Here is a 22,943-nt window from a genome sequence, read left to right as displayed (position 1 = left end):
AAAAAAAACCTTTAAAAGTTGGTACTTGTTGTTACCCTGTCTAGCGCTCTGCATTAAGGGGCTAAAACAAGGACTGGTCGGCTCAGAGTCAGTATACTGTGTCTGAGTGGGGTATTCATGTTAAACTGTGGCATGGTATCTCAGTGAGCTAGCACCATGAATCGGCAGCGGTCCGGACAAGTACAAGCAGGCACACTCACACACACACGTGCATGCACGTCACTATATTAGACTAACGTCTTGTCTCTGAAATGAACATATTTTACAGAAAAAAAGAGTTATAGTTATAATATATTATAAAAAAGGAGTCCAGAGACTTTCTTCATATTCCTGATACTGCAGTAATCTAGACTTGCCAAACATTATAGACTTGCATGGGCCTGATTGGATATATTTGTTTCAGGGTCTGTATTAAACATTAAACCCCATTTCACTTCATCCATCTCACCTCACCTCACCTCACCTCATCTATCCTCACCTCACCTCACCTCATCTCAGACTAGTCGCCATAAAAGTGCAATGATCATGGACACGACATTAAACCCCATTTCACTTCATCCACCTCACCTCACCTCACCTCACCTCACCTCACCTCGCCTCGCCTCCCCTCCCCTCAGATACAACTTTTGCATCTTTGTGGAAGGCTGAGGAGAATGCGACATTTACGTGTACAGTTATAAATTCAGTATTTTAAAGACTGGTCCTAGGGACTAGCTGGAACGTTTCACTAGTCCACGGATTTTGTTCTGGTTCTGTTTGAACGAGACAGAAATGTTTACTGTTTACATTTTATCACAGTCCCAGTTTGCATCAAAATTGAAGCACTGAGTCCTGAAATGCCATCAGTGAGTCAGTGAGGACGACCGTGTCCAGCTCAGGTCAGTAGTCTCAGTCTAGTGGACAAGCATAAACTGGAAAGGATGGGCATTTAGGGGTTTTTATATAGGCATCTTCGGGGGACGTTATTCGGCAAATTATTGAAAAAAATCTATATTTCAAAATTTAAAAATTCAGATAATTGTCATAACAACCCTATTGTTTAATTTCTTAAAGGGGAAGGAAGAGTGAATTTAATGTTAAGATACATATTTGGGTTCCCCTAGTCGTGCAAGGTGCTGCAATTCGCTGTGCAGAGTTAAACCCCTCAGCTTCCTGGTCCCTTGGCATGATGAAGCTGAAGATCCGGGGTAGAATTGGTCTTCAGCAACGTATGGGTGCCATAAAAGGTGACTACGCTTGTCGTAAGAGGCGACTAACGGGATCGGGTGGTCAGGCTCACTGACTTGGTCTAGCATGTCATCGTATCCCTATTGCGTGGATCGATGCTCGTGATGTCAATCACTGGCTTGTCTGGTCCAGACTCGATTATTTACAGACTGCCGTCAGATATTGGAATATTGCTGAGTGCGGCTAAACAACAAATAAACAAAAAAACAAACAAACCCTTGTCCCGGACAAGGTGGAGGTAACTGCTGTATTTCTATGGCATGTGAAGTGGAAATTGCCATTCTGACAAAGCGGAGGGATGTGGAGTCGTCCGTATGACCTTCAAGAGCGGGTGGATATGTTCAAAGGGAGGGAATCACTTTACGGTTCAAAGGTGTGGTTTTCCTCTGCTTTCAACCGATGCCTTTTCCATACAACGTGCAACTTGTTGAAATATTCACCTCACGTTATCCTTTCATTTATTGATTTGATATAAGGTTGTTTTACAGTCTGTGGTGAAACTTTCTATGCATGGAGTTACATTTTGGCTGGACTAACAAGTCTATGCATAATACAATCAAAATAGTTCACCGAAATCAAAATCCGGTTCGTAAACTGTCGTGCAGATTTCGGTCGATTGCAGGATTTGCTAAGCATGTGCACCGCCAACTCGTTGTCAGCAGATATTTTCCAAATCTGTTCATGTTTTTAACCAAGGTGCTCACGTGATTTGATGCATTTCGTGATGTTAGACCCGTTTTATCATATATATAACTGGATTACTGTTAAAAGCGGCGTTAAACCAACTCATTCACTTACTCAATTGCTGGATTGTCAAGTCCAGACATGATTATTTACAGACCGCCGTTATATAGCTGGAATATTGCTGAGAGCGGCGTAAAACAACAAACCAACCGAAGTTGTGGGAAACGGGTGCAGGGTGTAAATAGAATGGAGGTAAAATACAGGTATTCGGGGATGGGTAGTTGGTTTGTTGTGCTTCAATGGTGCCTGCTTTCCTCCTGTAGTGCTGCTGTAATTATTCTGTGAGACATGTTTGATGTTATTAGTTTCTCAAGAATGTTTAAACCACAATGGGGGCGGTCGGGGGGCGGAATGGGGGCATGGGTTCAATGTGTGAAGCCCAAGTCTGGTGTCCCCTGCCATGATATTGCTGGAATATTGCTTTAAAAAAAAGCGGCTTAAAACCTCGCTCGCTCACTCACTCACTCACTCACTCACTCACTCACTCACTCGCATTTGTCCAGTGGACCAGTGCATTTGTCCAGTGGACCAGTGTATTTGTATGGTGGACCAGTGCATTTGTCTAGTGGATCAGCGTATGTGTCTCATGTACATTATAGCTAAAATGGATAGAATTATCATTAAACCGCCCACATGTAATCATAAGATAAGTGACGTCACGTTGTGTTTCTTTTTATTTGATATAAAATTCCATCCATTTTAGCTATAATAACGGTAACGCTACTTTTCAGGGCATTATCATTTGTAGAAGTCCTCGGTCTTTTCAACTGCCCTCCTTCGCCGGACAGTTAATTGAAGACCTCAGGCTGCTGAAAATGATCATGCCCTGAAAAATAGCGTTACCGTTATTATAGCAAAAATGGATGGAATTTTTTATCAAATAAAAAGAAACACAACATGACGTCACTTATCCCTATCCTCTGACGTCACCTAACAATGGGCGTGATAATGGCCCGTCGTCAAACAATATAAGGGCATTATCAAGTTACAGTGGCCCGCTCATTTCTGATAGAGTATTTTGTAGAAGTCCTCGGTCTTTTCAACTGCCCTCCTTCGCCGGGCAGTTAATTGAAGACCTCAGGCTTCTGAAAATGATCATGCCCTGAAAAATAGCGTTACCCTTTTACGAGTATTTTGTAGACCTGCATGTGTGTTGCCTCTGTAGAAGTGGATAGCGTGTGTTGCACCTCTGCTGTTGACGTTCTGTCCTCAGTGACATAGTATTGTGTGTAGAGCTTTAAAAATGTTGAAACATCAGAATAATGATCACATTGTAATAATGTGAAGTCAAAATTACTCTTTTTTTTTTGTCCACACTTCACTGACTAAACAGATCCAGTGATGCTCATATCCAGCCTCTGTCAGGTCATTTATCCATTTCCAAATGATATCAAAATTTCTAAATATTTTATCGTTCTGCTTTGAACATGTCCTGTCATGCTTATTCTGATGTACATCCTTTGCAGGGTTAGATATTAACTTAAATTCACCAGTCCGTAAAATCTTCTACACGCTTGCCCTCTAATTAGTGTTAATTTGGTAGTCCACAAGGAAATGTCTCTTGTCCTTCCTGACTGATTGTTGTTAATCTCGGACTGGCGGACTTGTGTTAATTTCGAACCCTGTTTTTAGAATTCTTGCATGCCTGTGTTGTATCTGTCTGCCAAACCCACTGTAACCATGGTAACCTTGCTTGTTGTGCCTCAGGAACTGCTTCGAGCTGTCAAGTCTTTTTGAATAAACTGTCATGTTAACAAGAAAAATCTTATAGCTGCTAGTGAATTATTCCTGAACACGCCTTTAAACCCCTATTTCACCTTATCTAACATATGCATAGCTACCAACCGTCTTTTTTGTACTTTTTGTTAATTTCCAACTAAAAATACGAAATATGATTACTTCCTTTCCAATCTAGAAAAAGAAAATCACAAGGACTAAATTTTCCTAGACACCGATAAAGGGAGGGTATATATTATTTAATATTACACAGCGTGCTACAGCCATGAGCGCGTCTTGTTTTCGACTGGTATGAAGTCTTTGAGATACTCCACTCTTATGTTTTGGAAGTTGCTGGAGTCAAAATAGTGATGAAATATTGTTGGGCTCTGGCGTCCCAACCAGAAGATCGTAACAAAATACACATATACTGATTGAAATTTTGGCAAGTTGGCCGCTATGCCTCTGATGAGATGCACAGGCATTGCAAGATTTGCATAACCTGACGTGAATGTTGACGGCTGAAGAAAACCCATCCCACTCCATTAGGTGGTTGAATGTTCTCAAAGACCAGGGTACGATTCCCAAGTAGGCTCCATGTGTGAAGTCCATTTCTTGTTTCACCGTCATATTGTTTAGATTTTGCTAAAAATTCAGTGAAACCATCCCAACTTTCTGTTAATGAGAAAATGGAGCTAGATCTAGACGTTAATGTTGCCTGAATCGTTATTGCTGACACTGCACGTTTGCCATCGTCAATGCTTCACGGTATTGTATACACTACGTTCCTCCATCATCCATGAATACACACCGCCACCGCCACCGCCACCGCCACCGCCTCCGTGGTAGAGCGTCCGCCCGGAGAGCAGAAGGTCCGGGGTTCGACCCCCTGCCGCATCGTACCAAAAGATGTTAAAAGATGATACTTGTTGTTACCCTGTCTGGCGTTCGGCATTAAGGGGCTAAAACAAGGACTGGTCGGCTAGGCGTCAGTATACTGTGTCTGAGTGGGGTATTCATGTTAAACTGCGGCATGGTATCTCAGTGAGCTAGCACTATACATCGGCATCAGTCTGGATTAGTACAAGCAGCCACCCACACACACGTGCATGTACATCGCTATATAAGTGCAATAATCTTGGAAGCGAAGTTAAACCCAATTTCACCTCACATCACCGCCATGAATACATATGTCCGCTGTTTGGCGGACATATGTTTCTATTATTTACCAAGTAATCAAGCGACCATCAAGAGGCAAACAAACATGTATTTGGCCCACCTGTGATTTACCTCAGATTGTCTTGACAGTTTCTTGTCCAACAAGAAAGGTAATTTTTCTCCACCTACCCAACTGTCTGGCAGATGATTTTAAGACTGCTTACTTTATTGTAGTCATCATCTGGTCTGTCTGTTACATGGGGCACAAGTGGCCCAGTCATCTATGGCAACGCGATTCGCTGTGCAGAGTTGCTTCCCCTGGGCACACCAGAAACCTATGATTGTGGATTCGAATCCCGGTTCGCCCCGATTATGTTTCTAGGTTTGTCAGCACCATACCATGCTCATGGGTTTCACCGAAGTGGTAAACGTCTGAGACCTGCATCCCTTCGAGCTCTCCTCCCACATTAAGGTGACATGCCGTGATATAACTGGAATACTGTTAAAAGCGGCGCTAAACCCAACTCACTGTCTGTAACAGGATGATGACTTGAAAACTATGATTTTTTTTTTCATCCAAACTGTTTACATGTATTAACCATGGGCTGAGGTAATGGGCTTTGCTAATGTAGGGGCCGGGGGGGGGATTTGTCATCTTCTGATGTTATTCTCAAGAAGTTGCTTGCATTATTTCATCCAAATCAAGACATGATTTGTCTCATATTTTGGGGGGCGATTTTTCAGTATTTATTACGTCTGAACGGGGCAGGTAGTTTTAAACGTGGGCAGGCAACACTCATGGGTCACCTGCCCGACTGTCTTGTTGGTTTAAACGTTATGTCAAACATTGTACATGTGCCATTGCCTTGCTGCCATCTACCCATTGTTTTAACAAACAAACAAACAACATGATACATGTCATCGATCCCAATTCCGTGGATCGATGCTCATGATGTCATTCACTGGATTGTCTGGTCCAGACTCGATTATATAGCTGGAGTATTTATTGCTGAGTGCAGCATTAAACAACAAACAAACAAACAAACAAAACAATGTGGCTGTATGTATTCATAGGTAATGGAGGGATGTAGTGTATACAAATCCGTGAAGCATCACTGATGCACAGTGGCCGACATCCAGTTTAGTTTACGAGAAAAGACTGACATCTCGGGGCAGTTCCTGGCTCGGCACTGGCCTGGCCTCCTCCTTCACCTCCTTCCTTGTGTCTGCTTGTTACACTAGATGAACGCACGCCTGTGTGGACCGAGGACATGGACAATCGTATCGCTTGCTGTCTCAAGGTAGGGCGCGGCCGAGGATTTTTGCACCCTGAAGACTCTGTGATCATTGTGACGGGGTGGAAGCAGGGGTCGGGGTACACCAACACCCTGCGCATCATCACCGTCCCCGAACAGGACGGGATGCCCATCGTAGGAACGCCCATCATAAAGAACTACAATGATTAGCGCACCAGGAGCTCGGGCAAAGGAGCGAGACCTGGGTGGGCGCAGTTGCGAACGTGAAAAAGTGTATCTTGCCTGGAAATTGTCGATGCAGAACCGTCTTTGAAAATGACTTTGAAGAGTATTGAAATGCAGACCTTGAATGTGCGACCAAACTTCTTTTGTTTCTGGGCGGTTGGGTAGCCTAGTGGTTAAAGCGTTCGCTCGTCACGCCGAAGACCCGGGTTCGATTCCCGACATGGGTACAATGTGAGGAGCCCATTTCTGGTGTCCCCGCCGTGTTATTGCTGGAATATTGCTAATAGCGGCCTAAAACCATACTCACTCACTCACTCTTTTGTTTCTTGTAAGGCACTGAGTTTTAGTCCACTCTTCTATTATATCATGATTATGGCTAAATTGGATAGAATTATCTCTCATCTTATCGGATGTAACCCATGCGGCTGTTTGTTGTTGTGTTCATATTGGGATTGTGTGAAGCCCATTTCTGGTGTCCCCCGCCGTGATATTGCTGGAATATTGCTAAAAGCGGCGTAAAACCATACTCACTCACTCACTCACTCACTCATATTGGGATTAGTAACAAATTCTGTCTTTAGCTGTAATAAAAGTAACATTATTTTTTAGGGTGTTATCATTTTGTAGGAGCCCCCGATCTGTTCAACTTCTTCCTTCGTCGGGCAGTTAATGGCAGACCTCGGACTTCTGCAAATGATAATGCCCTGAAAAATAATATTAATCTTATTGCAAAACCTTTCAAGATGTCAAATTTCTACAAGTTTTATGATTGCTTAACTATTGGACAGTTTGACAAGGACTATAGGACGAGAGCCAATTTCTGTTGCTGGTAAGGTAGAATTAATGCACTAACTTGATGTATATTTTGGTAACCATTGAAAACGGGTCAGTTGTCCCCTGTTATTATATAGTAATGAGAGAACAATGGAGATAGATTTTGCATCCAAATCAGAAGGTGTTGATGCTGCAGTTTGTGGAGAGGCATCTGTTGATTGACTCGATGGCAATGGTATTTGGTGCCATATTGTTTGGATGTAGAATACTGCTTTAGTGTCTTCAAAGGCAATGCTTGACAGATCGGAGATTAGAGTGAGCATTGAAACAGCGACAGCTGAAGGTGGATGTCTTTAACTAATGTTGTTGAGGTCCATGATCGTTTACAGATTCACCGATTCTGTTTTCAGCAAAACCTTGTTTAGTCGATCTTCATTTCTCTGATAGCTTGATGTTTTACTTCAAGTCTGGTGATGTTGTGGTTGTTTGGGGTGATGTAAGCATGGGTTGGGATCACATTTTAAACATACATCTGCATTTCACCAATAAAAGGCCAGGTGTGTGTGTGTGTGTGTGTATGGTCTATGCCTGTGTGTGTGGCAGGATGTTGTGATGAAGGCTGCGGTACTCTGGGTAAATGGTGCATACCTGTGTGTGTGTGGCAGGATGTTGGTGACAGGAAATGTTATTTATTAGAGATTCCAAACTTCAAGATCGCCTCCTTGGTCTAGTGGTAGAGTGTCCGCCCGGAGAGCACGGTTGGATCCCCGGCCGCGTCATACCAAAAGACGTTAAAAGATGGCATTTGTTGTTACCCTGCCTGGCGCTCGGCATTAAGGGGCTAAAACAAGGACTGATCAGCTTGGAGTCAGTATACTGTGTCTGAGTGGGGTATTTATGTTAAACTGCGGCATGGAATCTCAGTGAGCTAGCACTATAAATCAGAATCAGTCCAGACTAGAACAAGCACACACACACACACACACACACACACACACACACACACACACGTGCAAGCACATCACTATATAAGTGTAATAATCTTGGACACGACGTTAAACCCCATTTCACCTCACCTCCAGACTTCAAATTATGCAATTGTTTTTGTTGCAATTTGTTAATGAATATGCTTTAATGAAATGACAAATGTAATGGATCCATTGTGAAGAATCCTTTCTGCATTGTCAAAAAATAAAAAAGGGACTGGTCATTTATTGTATGGAGGGTGGGTGGGTTGGTACGATTGTGTGTGTGTCTGTGTGTGAATGTGTGTCTGTGTGTCAAGGTGGGGGGTGTCATGAAAAAATTAGTCCTATTAAAAATATTTGAACATTATTCAGGGACCGGTTAAATAAAATGAGGGTGGGCAGCAAAATATGACACAGACCTACGAACAACAATTTCACTACCCCCTTTCCCCATAATAAATTACCAGTCCCTAACTTGTTTGTTTTGAGGCCTTGTTGAGAGATCTGTCAGATCTATGATGTTGAGATGATTCTGTTTGTTGGTTGCAGGTCTAACTCGCCTTGAGTAGTTCAATGCATTTTGTTTAGCATTACTGTTTTAGTGATCATTTAGATCAGATTTCTTTTCTTATGTTATTCTTTTCATTGAAAATATTTTACCAGTGAGTTTTATATGAACACATTTATTGATTAAAATAAACTTGGAAATATCTATTTTTCTGATGTTTCAATTTGAGGTCCTTAGTAGTCGTGACTGGGTTTCCAGTTGAACGTGATTCGGGGTCACCTTTCTGAGGTTTCAATCTGCTGTTGATATACTGTGTTACTTTAGACTGGTTCTGAGGTGCCAACTGGTAGGGATTCCAGGTAGAAACAGGGCCCCGTTCCACAAAACTCATATACTTTAATATGGGTTAATGATAGTCGTAGCGCTTAGATGATCATAACTCACATGCTTCAACATGGACTTACCATAGTCATAGCACTAAGGTATTCGTAACTCCCATACTTCAACATGGGCTTACGATAATTGTAGCTCTAAGGTATTCGTAACTCCCATTCTTCAACATGGGCTTACGATAGGCGTAGCACTAAGGTATTCGTAACTCCCATACTTCAACATGGGCTTACGAAAGTAGTAGCACTAAGGTATTCGTAACTTCCATACTTCAGCATGGGCTTAAGATAGTTGTAGCACTAAAGTATTCGTAACTCCCATACTTTAACATGGACTTACGATAGTCGTAGCACTAAGGTATTCGTAACTCCCATACTTCAACATGGGCTTACGATAGTTGTAGCACTACGGTGATCATAATTCCCATTCTTTAACATAGACTAATGATCATATTAGCACTGCAATGGTTTTGTGGAACTGGGCCTAGGTCCTCAGCGACCTATGCTGGTCATAATTGGGATCAAATGGATCAGGGTTACGCTCCGTGACTTGTTTCACCCACGTGATGGCGTGGATCGTCGGCCACATTATTGATCACTGGTTTGTCTGGTCAACACTTGATTATTTACCAGCCACCATCACGTCATACTGCTGGAATATTGCTGAGTGCGGTGTTAAACAACACACACAAAAAAAAGATCAAGAAAACTTTTACATTTTTCAACAGAAGTCCTCTTCAATGTCAACTATTTATTATCAGTTGTACAGATACCAGTGTCCTCCTGCCTAATGTTCCTACTCAAGGCGGGAAGTCTTCCTTCTTTCCTGCGTGTGATAGGGTTAACAGCTGTATATTATCAGAGAGATGTTACACTGTACCCATCAGTAGTCTGTCCGACGTCACTCGGAAACTACCTGTGAAGATCCAGGTTAGAATAGGTCTTCAGCAACCATTGCTTGTCTTAAGAGGTGGCTCGCGTGATCGGGTGGTCAGGCTCGCTGACTTGGTTGATGCATGTCATCGTATCCCAATTGCGTGGATCAATGCTCATGATATCACTAGATTGTCTGGTCCAGACTTGATTATTTACAGACCGCCGTCTTATAGCTTGAATATTTCTGAGTGCGGTGTTAAACAACTAACAAACAAAACATTTGAATGGTACTGCCAGACAAAGAGAAATTTCCCAAATTTGGACATTAGTATCCTTAATTGTGCACTGATCTTGGGAAAGAACCAATATGAAATATGTTATATATTTCACTGACAGTTCTCAAATAAAAAAAAAAAATTCAGAATAGATTGTGTGAAGAATCTGTTCACATGCTGTAAAACTTGGTTACAGCGAACGCCAAGGCACTAGGGAAATGTTTGTTTTGTTATTTGTGATCCCCTCATTGTTCAAAGTGTTTAATCACTGGATTGTCAGGTCCAGACCCTTGTATTTACAGACTGCTGTCATATGGCTGGAATATTGCTTTGTTCAGCGATAAACAACAAACGAATAAAAAATGTGATATGTAATTATTTGAGGGACTTTCATAATATTTTTATTATAATTGTTTGTATGATTGCGTTTTTTAATCATGTTCTATTGTAAACGTAGTGTGTGACAGAAGGTTGTATCATTGTATAGAGCTGAGGGAATTCAGTGTGCACACAAAATTATTTTGGTGTTTAAAATGCCAAGGTCATTGATTATCCATGTTTTGTGCTGTTGTTTATTAACCCCCGTCACGAAGTGGAAGGGGGTAATAGGAATGGGTGCTGTCTCTCCGTCCTTCTGTCTCTCCATCCTTCTGTCTCATTTCGTTTCCGGCGCAGTACTCAAAACCCATGAGAGATATCTTAACCATGGCTCATAGATAGGTCTCATGGTGAACTGGTGCCTTTTGATAGTTTGGAATTTTTGAAAAATTCATTTATTCAAGTTTCCTTGGCAAGTACTTTGACTTAGACCGAGAATGGCGGTAGTGCTCCTTATCAGAGCAGATCTTGAAAACCATGCAATATTTCTTCACCAAACTTGGCATATAGGTAGGTCTAGTGGTAAACTGATGCCTTTTGATAGTTTGGGATTTTTTTAATATTTATTATCCAAGTTTCCATAGCAACGACTTTGATTTAGACTGAAAATGGCAGTGGTGCTCATATCTGAAGCAGAACTTGAAAACTGTACAATATTTCTTGCCTTGCACACAACCGGACATGTCATATTGGCAGGTGATATATCACATATGAGTATTTAATGCTTGTTGAATGAGTGTGATTCTTGATTTCTATACTAAACTTATCTGGTTGTTTTGTTCAGCAGATCGAGACTGCAGCCTGGAGGATCTTGACCCCCTCACAGGTCCATAGCGTTGTACTTGTTGTTGTGAATTTGTATTGGCTGACTGATCATTCTATTCCAGCATGGATCACATGACCATCTCATCAACCAATCAGAATAGAGTGTTTCATTGCATTGCCACATGGTCTTCAGCATCATAGATTTAACGTGAACTAAGTTTTGGGGTCAGGGTTAGTCTGTATTGTATAATTCATATCGTTCTTGATTAAAATACAGGAATAGCTTGAATATGACCAGTTTGACTCAAGTATTTAAGCCACTGTCCTAAGGTCAGCATGCCCGAAGTGAGGATGGAGCCACTATTTGATACTCTGGGGTAGGAGGCTGGGATTGTTCTCTGAGGCACCAAGTGCACGATGTTTGTTCAATCACTGTGTAGAAACGCCACCTATTTTCGAACAGCCGCATCGATAGTGATTTGTCGCTTTCTGGCGAGAAGTGTGACATCATCAAAGCTGCAAGCGTGAGAGTGCACATGTTCGGCTTGTCAACTTTGGGTTCATGTGAAGTACTGTACACTGAGAACATTCCGTCGTCATTCAGAATTTGGGTGCCCATGTCGTGATGAAAAGGAAGAGTAAAATAGTGTGAACACTTTAATTTGATAGATATTCATGTTTATGTATAAGTTTCAAACTTTAAATTACGTTTCGAGTTTTAATGCCAAATATTGCTGAGTGCGGCGTTAAACAACAAACAAACCAACCAACCATATATTTCTGGAATAAATGTTTTGGTAAAAAAATCCCAGATCCTCTTGAAGTATCAAATGGTCAGTGCCTGACAGAATAATTCTCCTCTTTTGTGCCCTGGCACTGTTAAGGGCCCTTTTTATGGAATAAATAGTTCATTGTTTTGGGTTGTTGTTTTTCTAAATTGACTTCCAATGGCAATGGATTAAATGATCACCATTAGGAGTAGTTGAGTTGGAACTAATGTGCATCATGCATCCTTGTGGACATGGTTTGTGCTGCAGCTCGTCGTGTGGTCGTGGAGAAATGGGCATGCTGACATGTGGTAGTGTTAAGCAACATGACCCGTTGTTCAAAACAACCTTAGCGCTACGACTGTCGTAAGTCTGTGTTAAGGTATGGGAGTTACGATCACCTTAGCGCTAAGATCGCTTTGTACAACAGCACCCTGAAAATCAACTCAAGCTTATCCTGAGCCATTAAACCAGTGTTTCAGATTACCCAGGGTTGTGGGAAACTGACCCCCAAAATTTGTTATGAGCCTTCAATCGTGGGACCCCTTTCTCAAAGCAGTGGCAGAGCTACGAATGTCTATCCCCTGTTTCAAGATAGCTTGCTGCATCATAATCTTCATCATCATTATCATCATCTTCATTATCATCATTATCTTCATCATCATCATGCCACAGCCTTGTTCCACAAAGCAGTCTTACAGTGTTGTTACAGATATACTTTCACGCTTACCCTTCTCACGAACACCCAATCTCATTAAAATCAGATCAAAGTTCTCGCTGCCGCAAAACAAAGAACTGAGGACATCCCATTACGGGTCACGTCAGAACGACCTTTTGTGAACTTTGACCGACCACTCACATGACTAATAAGAAGTCGACATCAGCCAATTAGAAAGCAGCTTTCTCAAGCTTTTCGGCACTCGTTTCAATTGACACAATTCTCAATAAAAAAATTGAAAACTGAACAAACGAACATTCCGGAATGTCCAATATATGGTTGAGATTGTATGGCAGTGCTTCCCACGTACTGTGCAACGCCTCCTCCGTTCAAATGTTTATCCCAAGGAAGCGAGAGATAGACGATACATTTGACGGAATCTGTCGTACGGGCCATAACTGTCGTTCAGAATACCCTGTGTTAACGTTTTCAAGGTTGCATGATTAGAAAACACATCCCGGCTGTCGCTTTCATGATCTGGTTAGCGAAGCTTTGATTGGTCATATGAAAGGACGTGACCCGTAATGGGATGTCCTCAGATCTTTGTTTAGCGACAGCGAGAACTAAGATCTGATTTTAATGAAATGGCACAAACACCTTGTGTCATCACTGATTTTCAGTGATCCATATGTCCATCCTTGTTTTGCCTGCCTATTCCGTCCTATGAAATCTGTTCAATATTTTTTACACTGATGATACTCTGGTGTTGACGGTTTGAATTTGTGGTAGACTGAGATGGCTTTGTGGAATGGGATTGTCCATTGCCAGTGTGTTACTAATTCATGCAGAGCCTGAGTTGACATGTTATGTGTGTTCACGCATGGAGTTATGCCCTCCGTGACAAGATGCTTCCCTCACACCTATTGATATGTCCTTGTTTTTTTTTTCCCCTATCAAGATGAAGCTGCCGGCTCGGGTAACTAGACCTATATTTTTTTTTCGTATTTTAGCCTTAGCATACTGTCTTTCCATTAATCCTTTGTCTTGGATGCTCTAATTAATAAGATTAATATTTTGAGTCTTGCCTGCTTAGAACTAGTTTCACGATGTCACAGGAACAGTCTTGTATATGTATGCTTGTTTAACACCACATCCCAGGAGTGGGTCATATTTAAACTTGTGTTGTGTGGTAGGCTAGCCTAGTGTTTTAAGTGTTTGCTTGTCACACTGAAGTCATGGGTTTGATCCCCACATGAGAACAATGGGCAAAATTCCACTTCTGTTGTCCCCCAATGTGATACTGATGGAATAACTCTGAAAGTGATGTGAAACAATACTCAGTCACTCACTCACTTGTGAAGATCCGGGGTAGAATAGGTCTTCACAGCAACCCATGCCTGTCATAAATGGCGACTGTGCTTGTCGTAAGAGGCGAATAAGGGGATTGGGTGGTCAGGCTCGCTGACTTGGTTGATGCATGTCATCGTATCCAAATTGCGTGGATTGATGCTTATGATGTCAATCACTGGACTGTCTGGTCCAGACTTGATTATTTACAGACCGCCATCATATGGCTGGAATATTGCTGAGTGCGGCGTTAAACAACAAACAAACACACACTCACTCACTCACTCACTCATTGAATTCATGTGGTAAGAGGACATACATTATGCTTGTTTTAACATCAGACTGAAATGAATGAGTTAGTGAGTGAGATTGATGGAAACAAAAACAGTTTAAAACTCGATTCAAACTCATGATCACCGGTTTCTGGCACATCCCAAAGGACCCTGATCTTCGGATGCTGGCATGACTAAGGGAGACAAATCTGCACAGTGAATGAGTGGGTGGTCAAGTTGAGTATGTGGTGTGATGGGCAAGTTGGGTTTAAGACCGCTTTAAACAGTATTCCAGTTATGTCACGGCTTGTCAGCTGGATGTGGGAGGGAAGCTTGAAGTGATGCAGGGCATAGTGCTGACAAACCTAGAAACAATCTGGGCGAACAGGGATTCAAACTATCATAGGTGACTAGCGTGCTCAAGGGAGGACCACTCTGCACAGTGAATTTGCAGCACCCTAGACGATTGGGCCACCGGTAGCCCCTTAATAGAGTATGTCACTGGATGCGACCACCAGGGTACTGTTGTACGAAGCGATCTTAGCGGTAAGGCGATCGTAACTCCCATACCTTAACATCTACTTACGACAGTGGGGCGGTCGGGTAGCCTAGTGGTTAAAGCGTTCGCTCGTCACACCGAAGACCCGGGTTCGATTCCCGACATGGGTACAATGTGTGAAGCCCATTTCTGGTGTCCCCTGCCGTGATATTGCTGGAATATTGCTAAAAGCGGCGTAAAACCATACTCACTCACTCACTTACGACAGTCGTAGCGCTAAGACTGTTTTGACCAACGGCACCTAGGTATGCCTACCTTGGCTGTGACCTTGTGACCTTGTGACCTTGTGACCTTGGAGCCTGCTGAAATGGGTATTAGATGGACACATGACTGATGGTCTGTTTCCTCTTCCAGACTTCATTATTCACAGGGGACCAAGATATTCTTCCTCATGGAGATTAGAATAGGCCAACAGCAAGCTTGTCTTAAGACTTGATATGATTGGGTTGTCAGCCATGGTGACTGTTTAAACTCATATCATCCCTCCCTAATCCGTATAATAATGTCCGCTGAGCATAAACTGGTGTCCATGGCAACTTCTACCGTGGGTTTCACCAAAGTGGTAAACATCTGAGTCCTGCATCACTTTGGGCTTTCCTCCCACATTAAGCTGACACGCCGTGATATAACTGGAATACTGTTAAAAGCGGCCTTAAACCCAACTTGCCCATCACACCACATACTCAACTTGACCACCCACTCATTCACTGTGCAGATTTGCCTCCCTTAAGCATGCCAGCATCCGAAGATCAGGGTCCAGTGATATAACTGGAATACTGTTAAAAGTGGCGTTAAACCCAACTCACTCACTCATTCACTTTACATTTATCAACAATTCTGTAATATACACATGACAAGGAAGACTGTCATGTTAATTTTTGGTCTTAGTAGGGGGCGCTTATAAAGATTAATTACAGATTGGTCTGTCATATAGTGAGGGGCGCCTAGTACGGCAAATGCGGTAGGTACACTTGCATCCCCCTCCCACTGCCACTGCTGGAATACTGCTTAAAGTGACATAAACCTCTTGGAGCTTTTTTCACTTTGCGTATCTGACAAATAATCCAGTACCATTTAATTTGTGACTTTGCCATCACAACAGGCGTAATTTTTAAATAATTTTTCACCTTAGTAATGTACACATGAGCCTTCATATTAGCATAGTCCAAAGTTGATGTGTTGTCTTACCGAGCAGACATACTTTGGCAATTGGGTTCCAGTTTTCACACAAATTTTCAATCATCAGTAGAGATGGAACAAACTCATAGCTACAATTACAGCTCATGGAAATTATAGGTGTCCATGCACACAGGTATACGTATTGCCGCTCACCCAGGGTGATTGGACCCGTTTGTGTTTTTCCTGAGGACAATGGGATTTTCTTATTTTCGCCAGTTGCTAAATATTAATATATTTTTTGAATGTCTGGTATGATATGGTATGGTATGCCGTGGAAGCCCCAGTTCTATTATGCCAACACTGTAATAGGACAGATGCAAGATGTTATGGCCTCTCCTGACGGACAGGGACTACTCGGTTTAATGTCTCCTGACAGACATGGACTACTCGGTTTAATGTCTCCTGACAGACATGGACTACTCGGTTTAATGTCTCCTGACAGACATGGACTACTCGGTTTAATTTCTCCTGACAGACATGGACTACTCGGTTTAACGTCTCCTGACAGACATGGACTACTCGGTTTAATATCTCCTGACAGACACCGACTACTCTGTTTAATATCTCCTGACAGACACCGACTACTCTGTTTAATATCTCCTGACTGTCATAGTGCTGAGTTGGCATGAGCAGAACTGGGCCAACTTGCAAAGCAAACTTAACATCTTGACCACTGTATCTATTTCAGTGCCCCATTCCACGGCTGTCTTAACACTCATCCTTTAATATGGACTTACAACAGTCTTAAAACTATGGTCGTTTTGTGTAAGATGACCTGTAAGCTGGGTCCAGCTGGAATGTACTCCAACTCCAAAGCAATCACATCACTCCGATTATCGTAACTTTACCATGTTTACCATGAATTTACTACAGCAGAGATTACTTCGAGGAGGCCCAAACAATTGTAGATGCGTTTTGGGAATCAGTGGTCTGAGATGCTAAGCTTGCCATGTGTGTCCTCTGTTGATCTCCACACCTTGTCACAGCTGTAGTGTGTTGTACTGTCATTGTTCTTTGTGGGTCAATGGATAAGTTGCCTTATTACCGTATTCGACCTAATAAGCGCCCACGGCAACATTTGCTAATATATTGGCTAGTGAACAATCCCAATTAGCACCCCTTCCGATTGATCAGTGTACACAAGACTTATTTATTCGCGTACAATACGCACTCGTGTGTCATATGCACCCTTAATTATGGGCAATTAAATTCTAGAAAAATATATCTGTCATACATAAACATTTCAGGCTGTCAGCATAAACCACGAAATTTATCTTTCAACTTTTTTTTCACCAAAATAATATTCTAATAAGAGCCCCCTATTTCTAATTTTGAGAGCGCCCTGGGCACTTATTACGTCGAATACAGTATATAATTTTGGTTTTGGTTTTGTTTTAACTTCTACTGCTAATGAGAGAAAACCTTCATATTGAATAAATAAGAAAAATCTTTGCTGTATGCAATAGACCAGAAGTACACCATAAAGTTGTATGCAAACTTCTAGAATGCCAATCAAACAGTTATATTTAATGAAGTTTATTCAGATCATATAAAAAAGCGACTCTAGTACCAAGATGCTGAAGTCTTGTACCTCCAGATAAGGGTAATGATTTAATGACATTCATGTTATGTTGAAGAAGAAAAGCAATTGGTTCTCAGGTAAAGGCTTTTGAAAGGTTGGAGAAAGCTAGAATAGGTCTTCAGCAACCCATGCTTGCCGTAAAAGGCAACTATGCTTGATGTACGAGTCGACTAACGGGATCGGGTAGTCGGGCTCGGTGACTTGGTTGATGCATGTCGTCGTATCTCAATTGCGTGGATTGATACTGATGATGTCAATCACTGGATTGTCTGGTCCAGACTTGATTATTTACAGACCGCCGTCATATAGCTGGGATATTGCTGAGTGCGGCGTTAAACAACAAACAAACAAAAGTTGGAGCTGGTTGGCAACATTTCTCTTTTGAGGAGTGTGAAAAAAAGTCAAAGAAAGAGTCAGAATTTAAATATTTTGTGTGAAAACAAAAAAAATTGCTTGCATCCAGGAGAGTTTTGAATAATTTGCTAAAGACATTCTTAGAATGTAAAAATGTTTGATGTTTAAAATGATTAATTTGTTTTATGATCATTGGGGAAATAACTTAATGATTGAATGTCATGACAATCAGCTCATTATTTGACTGAATAGCTTTTAATATTATTTTTTTGACAGTGCCATTAAATTGTCTACAATCTTCTGTGGAACTGTCATTTGGGATCAGTCTGTGTTATTTCTCTGATTTGCTCAAGAATGAGGATTTATCTGTGTCGTAACTTTTTAATGTGTCATTTGTTAATGTTTTGTATTAATAGTCCTGATTTGGATATTGATAGGTTTTCAGGTTCAAGTTGATTTTAGATGTGTAAACGAATATGATAAAACACTAATAAAGTTTATTGTTAAATGTTAACTTTAATATAATAGTATGTTTATTGAGGTTTATTGTTATATACATAGTGTTTATTATGACTTTATGGTACCGGGTATATTGTTTATTACTGTTTGAAAGACTAACACTGATTTTCCAGCATGTCTTGTTTATTAAACCTGAAATCAACCCCCGTGCTTGACAACCCGACTATTGAATAATGGACCCGTGATATTGTCAATATGGCACGGATTTGTACAATGTGTTTCACCATCACTGGTGCATGACAACCCGACTATTGAATAATGGACCCGTGATATTGTCAATATGTCACGGGTTTGTACAATGTGTTTCACCATCACTGGTGCATGACAACCCGACTATTGAATAATGGACCCATGCTATTGTCAATATGTCACGGGTTTGTACATTGTGTTTCACCATCACTGGTGCATGACAACCCGATTATTGAATAATGGACCCATGATATTGTCAATATGTCACGGGTTTCTACAATGTGTTTCACCATCACTGGTGCATGACAACCCGACTATTGAATAATGGACCCATGATATTGTCAATATGTCAAGGGTTTGTACAATGTGTTTCACCATCACTGGTGCATGACAACCCGACTATTGAATAATGGACCCATGATATTGTCAATATGTCACGGGTTTGTACAATGTGTTTCACCATCACTGGTGCATGACAACCCGACTATTGAATAATGGACCCGTGATATTGTCAATATGTCACGGGTTTGTAGACAATGCGTTCCTCCATCATCCCAAATTTCATACAGATCCTGTGTCATGTAATAGTGACATGTCTAATTTTACTGTTACTGTAATGAAACAGGATGGTTTAAAGACTTTTTTAACTTAAAAGTGAATTTCGGTATAACAACGATTGATTACTATTAATGAGGTCAATATATGAAAACAAGGACCCTCGTACCCGACTCCTTCGGTGGTCTGACCACCTCAGGGGTCAGGTCCTTGAGTCCTTGTTTCCACATATTGACCTCATCAAGAGTAATTATTGGAATAATATTGACTACTCTGGGAAACTGCTGTGTGTGGTCGCCAGTGATGGAGGAATGTTGTGTTTACAACCCTGTGAAGCACTGACAAGGTCATGTTGCATAGCTGCCAACTGTTCTGATATATGATTTCTTCCTAAATTCATGCAAATAACATGCCAAAAAATTTACACGGAATACATTTTCAAAGACACAGGTAAATTGAGGTTATTATTTAGCCTTTAGCTTCGATGATTTGACTATCGACTGGTATGAAGTTTATTTATGGTGTTTGCACCTGTCCAGCCGAGGCACTCCACTTAAAATATCAGTGGGGGCACGGGTGGCCCAGTCGTCTAAGGTGCCGCGATTGGCTGTGCACGCCAGAAACCTATGATTGTGGGTTCGAATCCCAGTTCGCCTCGATTATGTTTCTAGGTTTGTCAGCACCATACCTGTGCTCGTGGGTTTCACCAAAGTGGTAAACGTCTGAGACCTGCATCCCTTCGAGCTTTCCTCCCACATTAAGCTGACACGCCGTGATATAACTGAAATAATGTTAATAGCGGCGTTAAACCAAACTCACTCACTATAATATCAGAATTTGCTGAAACTACACGATAACCTTTTCCTTTATCGTTGAGCTTTGATGTCCGACCAGAAGATCGAACAAATTCTAATTTTCTAGTTTGGGACCTTTGGCAGCTATAATACCTATCTTAACCTGGAATTCCAAAACCTGAAGAAGTTGGTCTTGCTATCAACCGCTAGTTTGTCTGGTCCAGACATGATTATTTCCGCATGATAGAGCAGATATCTTGTTGACTGGGGATTCATTCATTCACTCATCAAAATAAGGTATAATGAGTACTAAGTACTGTTACATGAGAGAAAAAGTATACCTTCCCCAATTATGAAGATGAATATAATGTTTTGCAGATAGCCGCATGAATGAGTGGACTGCCGATGTTGACCGTCGCATCTGGATGGCCATCAGCTCGGGGATGGGGCGCGGGTTCATCCAAGAAGGGGACTCGATTGTCGTGATGACTGGGTGGAAGCCCGGCTCCGGCTCAACCAACACCATGAGGATCATCACCGCCACAGAGATGAAGGACAAGGAGCTCCTGCCCCCAATTGTCGGCATCTCCAGCATTCCTTGTTTCAGCAAGGAAGGTGCAGGCGCCAGTGACCAGAAAGGCGATGGGAAAGATACCAAGTTCTTCTAATGGAGTCATCCTTTGTAGGTTGAAATTTGGCTTGAGGATGTCTTGGATGGTGGAGCTATATCCTCTATGATAATGGGTTTTCTTTCAGCACAGAATATTCTGTCAGTGTAAACATTATTCAGGTGTCCTATAGAGGTCATGAAGGAAGGGTCTGTGAACCACTGTTAATGTCGTGAGGCACATCATTCTGCTTGCCATGACATCCACTAGCCACTTCCATGACCTGCTTCTCCCCGCCTGCCCTGTCGTGGTTTAGGTTACTTGTGAGCTAGTACTGTTAATGTTTACTCAAGGATGCCTTTTGTTGTAGGTTCTCTGTTAAAGCTGTACAGAGAAGAGGTTTGGAGGAGTGTCACGCCTATGTTGTAATGTGTATCTGAGGGGATATGTCAAGTTGGATCAGGTTCTCTTGTCTATGTGTTACAATGTCTGTATGCTTCCTTCATTACTGGAGTTAGCAGTGTTATAAGCATCACAGTAAAAAGGTTTGCCTTCCAGTGAAGAATACTTTCCTGGATCATTTGGGTTTTTTTAACGAAACTACTGTTTATACATTCTAAAAGAAACACTGATAAATATGTAATGAAGTATGTGAGATAGATTTGAAGGTAACTATTGCATCCTACTATTTATACGTTCTAAAAGAAACTCTAAAGAATGTTTTGATGTAAGTGAATAGGCTTGAAGGTTGAATATTGTCCTGTTGATTAAAGATTCAGTTTAAGTTGGATCTTTGAAGTGTTGAAACAAGTAAAATTATACCTCTGGCCACAAGTGAACCTGATTTCTTCGTGGCCCGTCCCCATGCCCAGATGATCCTGTTTGACTCACTGGCTGAGTCTTGCATCCCGACCAATGAAAGTAATATACAATAGTTGATCAATTATCTTGTTAAGTTAATGTTGTTGGTAACTGATGATAATATTGCTCAGTTGTGGAATACTTGAACCTGGTGAGTAGCTACACCATCTGTGATAGAGGATTGTTGAACAAGATTTAGGGTGAACGAATCAGTCCCAAGGGAGACATCTTTAAGCAAAGCAACACACATGTAAATGTTTATTATATATATTTGAATATATATAATGAATCTTAATGAATCATTATATGTGACCATCCATGAGATAAGAGACCTTATGAGTGAAAAATCACATTTTGACATCTTAATATTTTTTTTAACTTTGTCATCTTAAAAATACAATTCATAAGCTTCAATTCATAATTATTACTGAGACGCATTGGCATCAAATGTTTAGACTCATTTTCTGCAAAGGCCCATTTATAACTGTTGATGTAATAGTTGCAGTTTCGAAATATAATGTATGCTGAAATGTTTTGAAATTGTTTTATTACATTACAAACTAACGAGAGAGAAAATAGCCTATTTTTGTAGTCCAAACACGGCAAATTTTACGGAAGTAAGATGACATCAAAAGTCTATCTTTATGACGTCAGAGCACAATTGTGTCCTGGTACCAAGAAGGTACATTTCTCCTGGTGGGTCACATATATAACTCGGTACTTGCTGAGGACCACACCTTTGACTAAAGATGACTATTTTGGTCCTTTGCAAATGTTGAGTAGTATGATATTGATTACTGCACTAAAGGGTCACTGAGCAACTGATTCAGTAACTGTTTTGGGCTTTTTGTTTTCAGTTTTCTGTGTTGACATTATTTTGCAGCCCCGTGAAACAAGACTTTTAATTTTGTGGAGGGGGGGGGGGGGGGGAATTGTACCGCTAATGCCGGTATTTTTTGTAATGACTACTACACCAGGGTGGTTGATGTCAGAGCTTGTTCTTCCAGGGACTTCTTCCAAAATGGCCCTGGGGAATTCTTTTGGCACATGTCTATCATATGTACTTAAGGCATTTTGCCTCTTCTGTACTGAATAACAAATGACTGATTGAGTCTAAGCTTTGAGGAAATGGAAGGGATGGAGATGCTTCTGGTTTTGCAAGGAAGTGCGCACACTTCTTGTTTTACGTTTTTCTGTTTTTCTTCAAATTTATTCTAATTGCATTTGGCAAGACATTGGTGATGGTTAGAGATAAGGATGCGTAGATTAGTGTGACCTCTTTCTTTCATGACACCAGCTGGTTTGTAATAGCTGTGTCTTCTTCTCATTCTTTGTGCTCTAATGTCTAACCGACCTCCTCGTTGAATAACCCTAATCATTGCCAAAGTTTTTGTATCTAATACCTCAGAATGAAGAGGTCAGTCCATTATGAGAACGTAG

General features: G+C 41.3%; 1 protein-coding gene across 6 annotated transcripts in view; it reads left to right on the top strand.

Moving 5' to 3' along the window:
- The window catches only part of LOC139461178 (pyruvate kinase PKM-like), a 72,256-nt gene extending 51,079 nt beyond the window's left edge, over nt 1-21,177 (top strand). For 3 of the 6 annotated variants that reach the window (XM_071242764.1, XM_071242763.1, XM_071242760.1), the window contains exons 13-14: nt 11,279-11,320; nt 20,413-21,177. In XM_071242764.1, the coding sequence (XP_071098865.1) occupies nt 11,279-11,320; nt 20,413-20,702 (332 nt within the window). In that variant the 3' untranslated portion in view covers nt 20,703-21,177. Of the gene's footprint in view, nt 1-11,278; nt 11,321-13,642; nt 13,661-20,412 lie in introns of all 6 variants that reach the window. The other 3 variants (XM_071242762.1, XM_071242761.1, XM_071242765.1) reach the window with 3 other exon arrangements.
- Nucleotides 21,178-22,943: the final 1,766 nt, after the last annotated feature.

Source organism: Haliotis cracherodii, unplaced genomic scaffold, assembly GCF_022045235.1.
Source record: "Haliotis cracherodii isolate W230 unplaced genomic scaffold, xgHalCrac1.p SCAF_14, whole genome shotgun sequence".
Taxonomy (NCBI): domain Eukaryota; kingdom Metazoa; phylum Mollusca; class Gastropoda; order Lepetellida; family Haliotidae; genus Haliotis; species Haliotis cracherodii.
The sequence above is the reverse complement of the archived record's forward strand: the minus strand, read 5'-3'. Positions and strand labels throughout refer to the sequence as shown.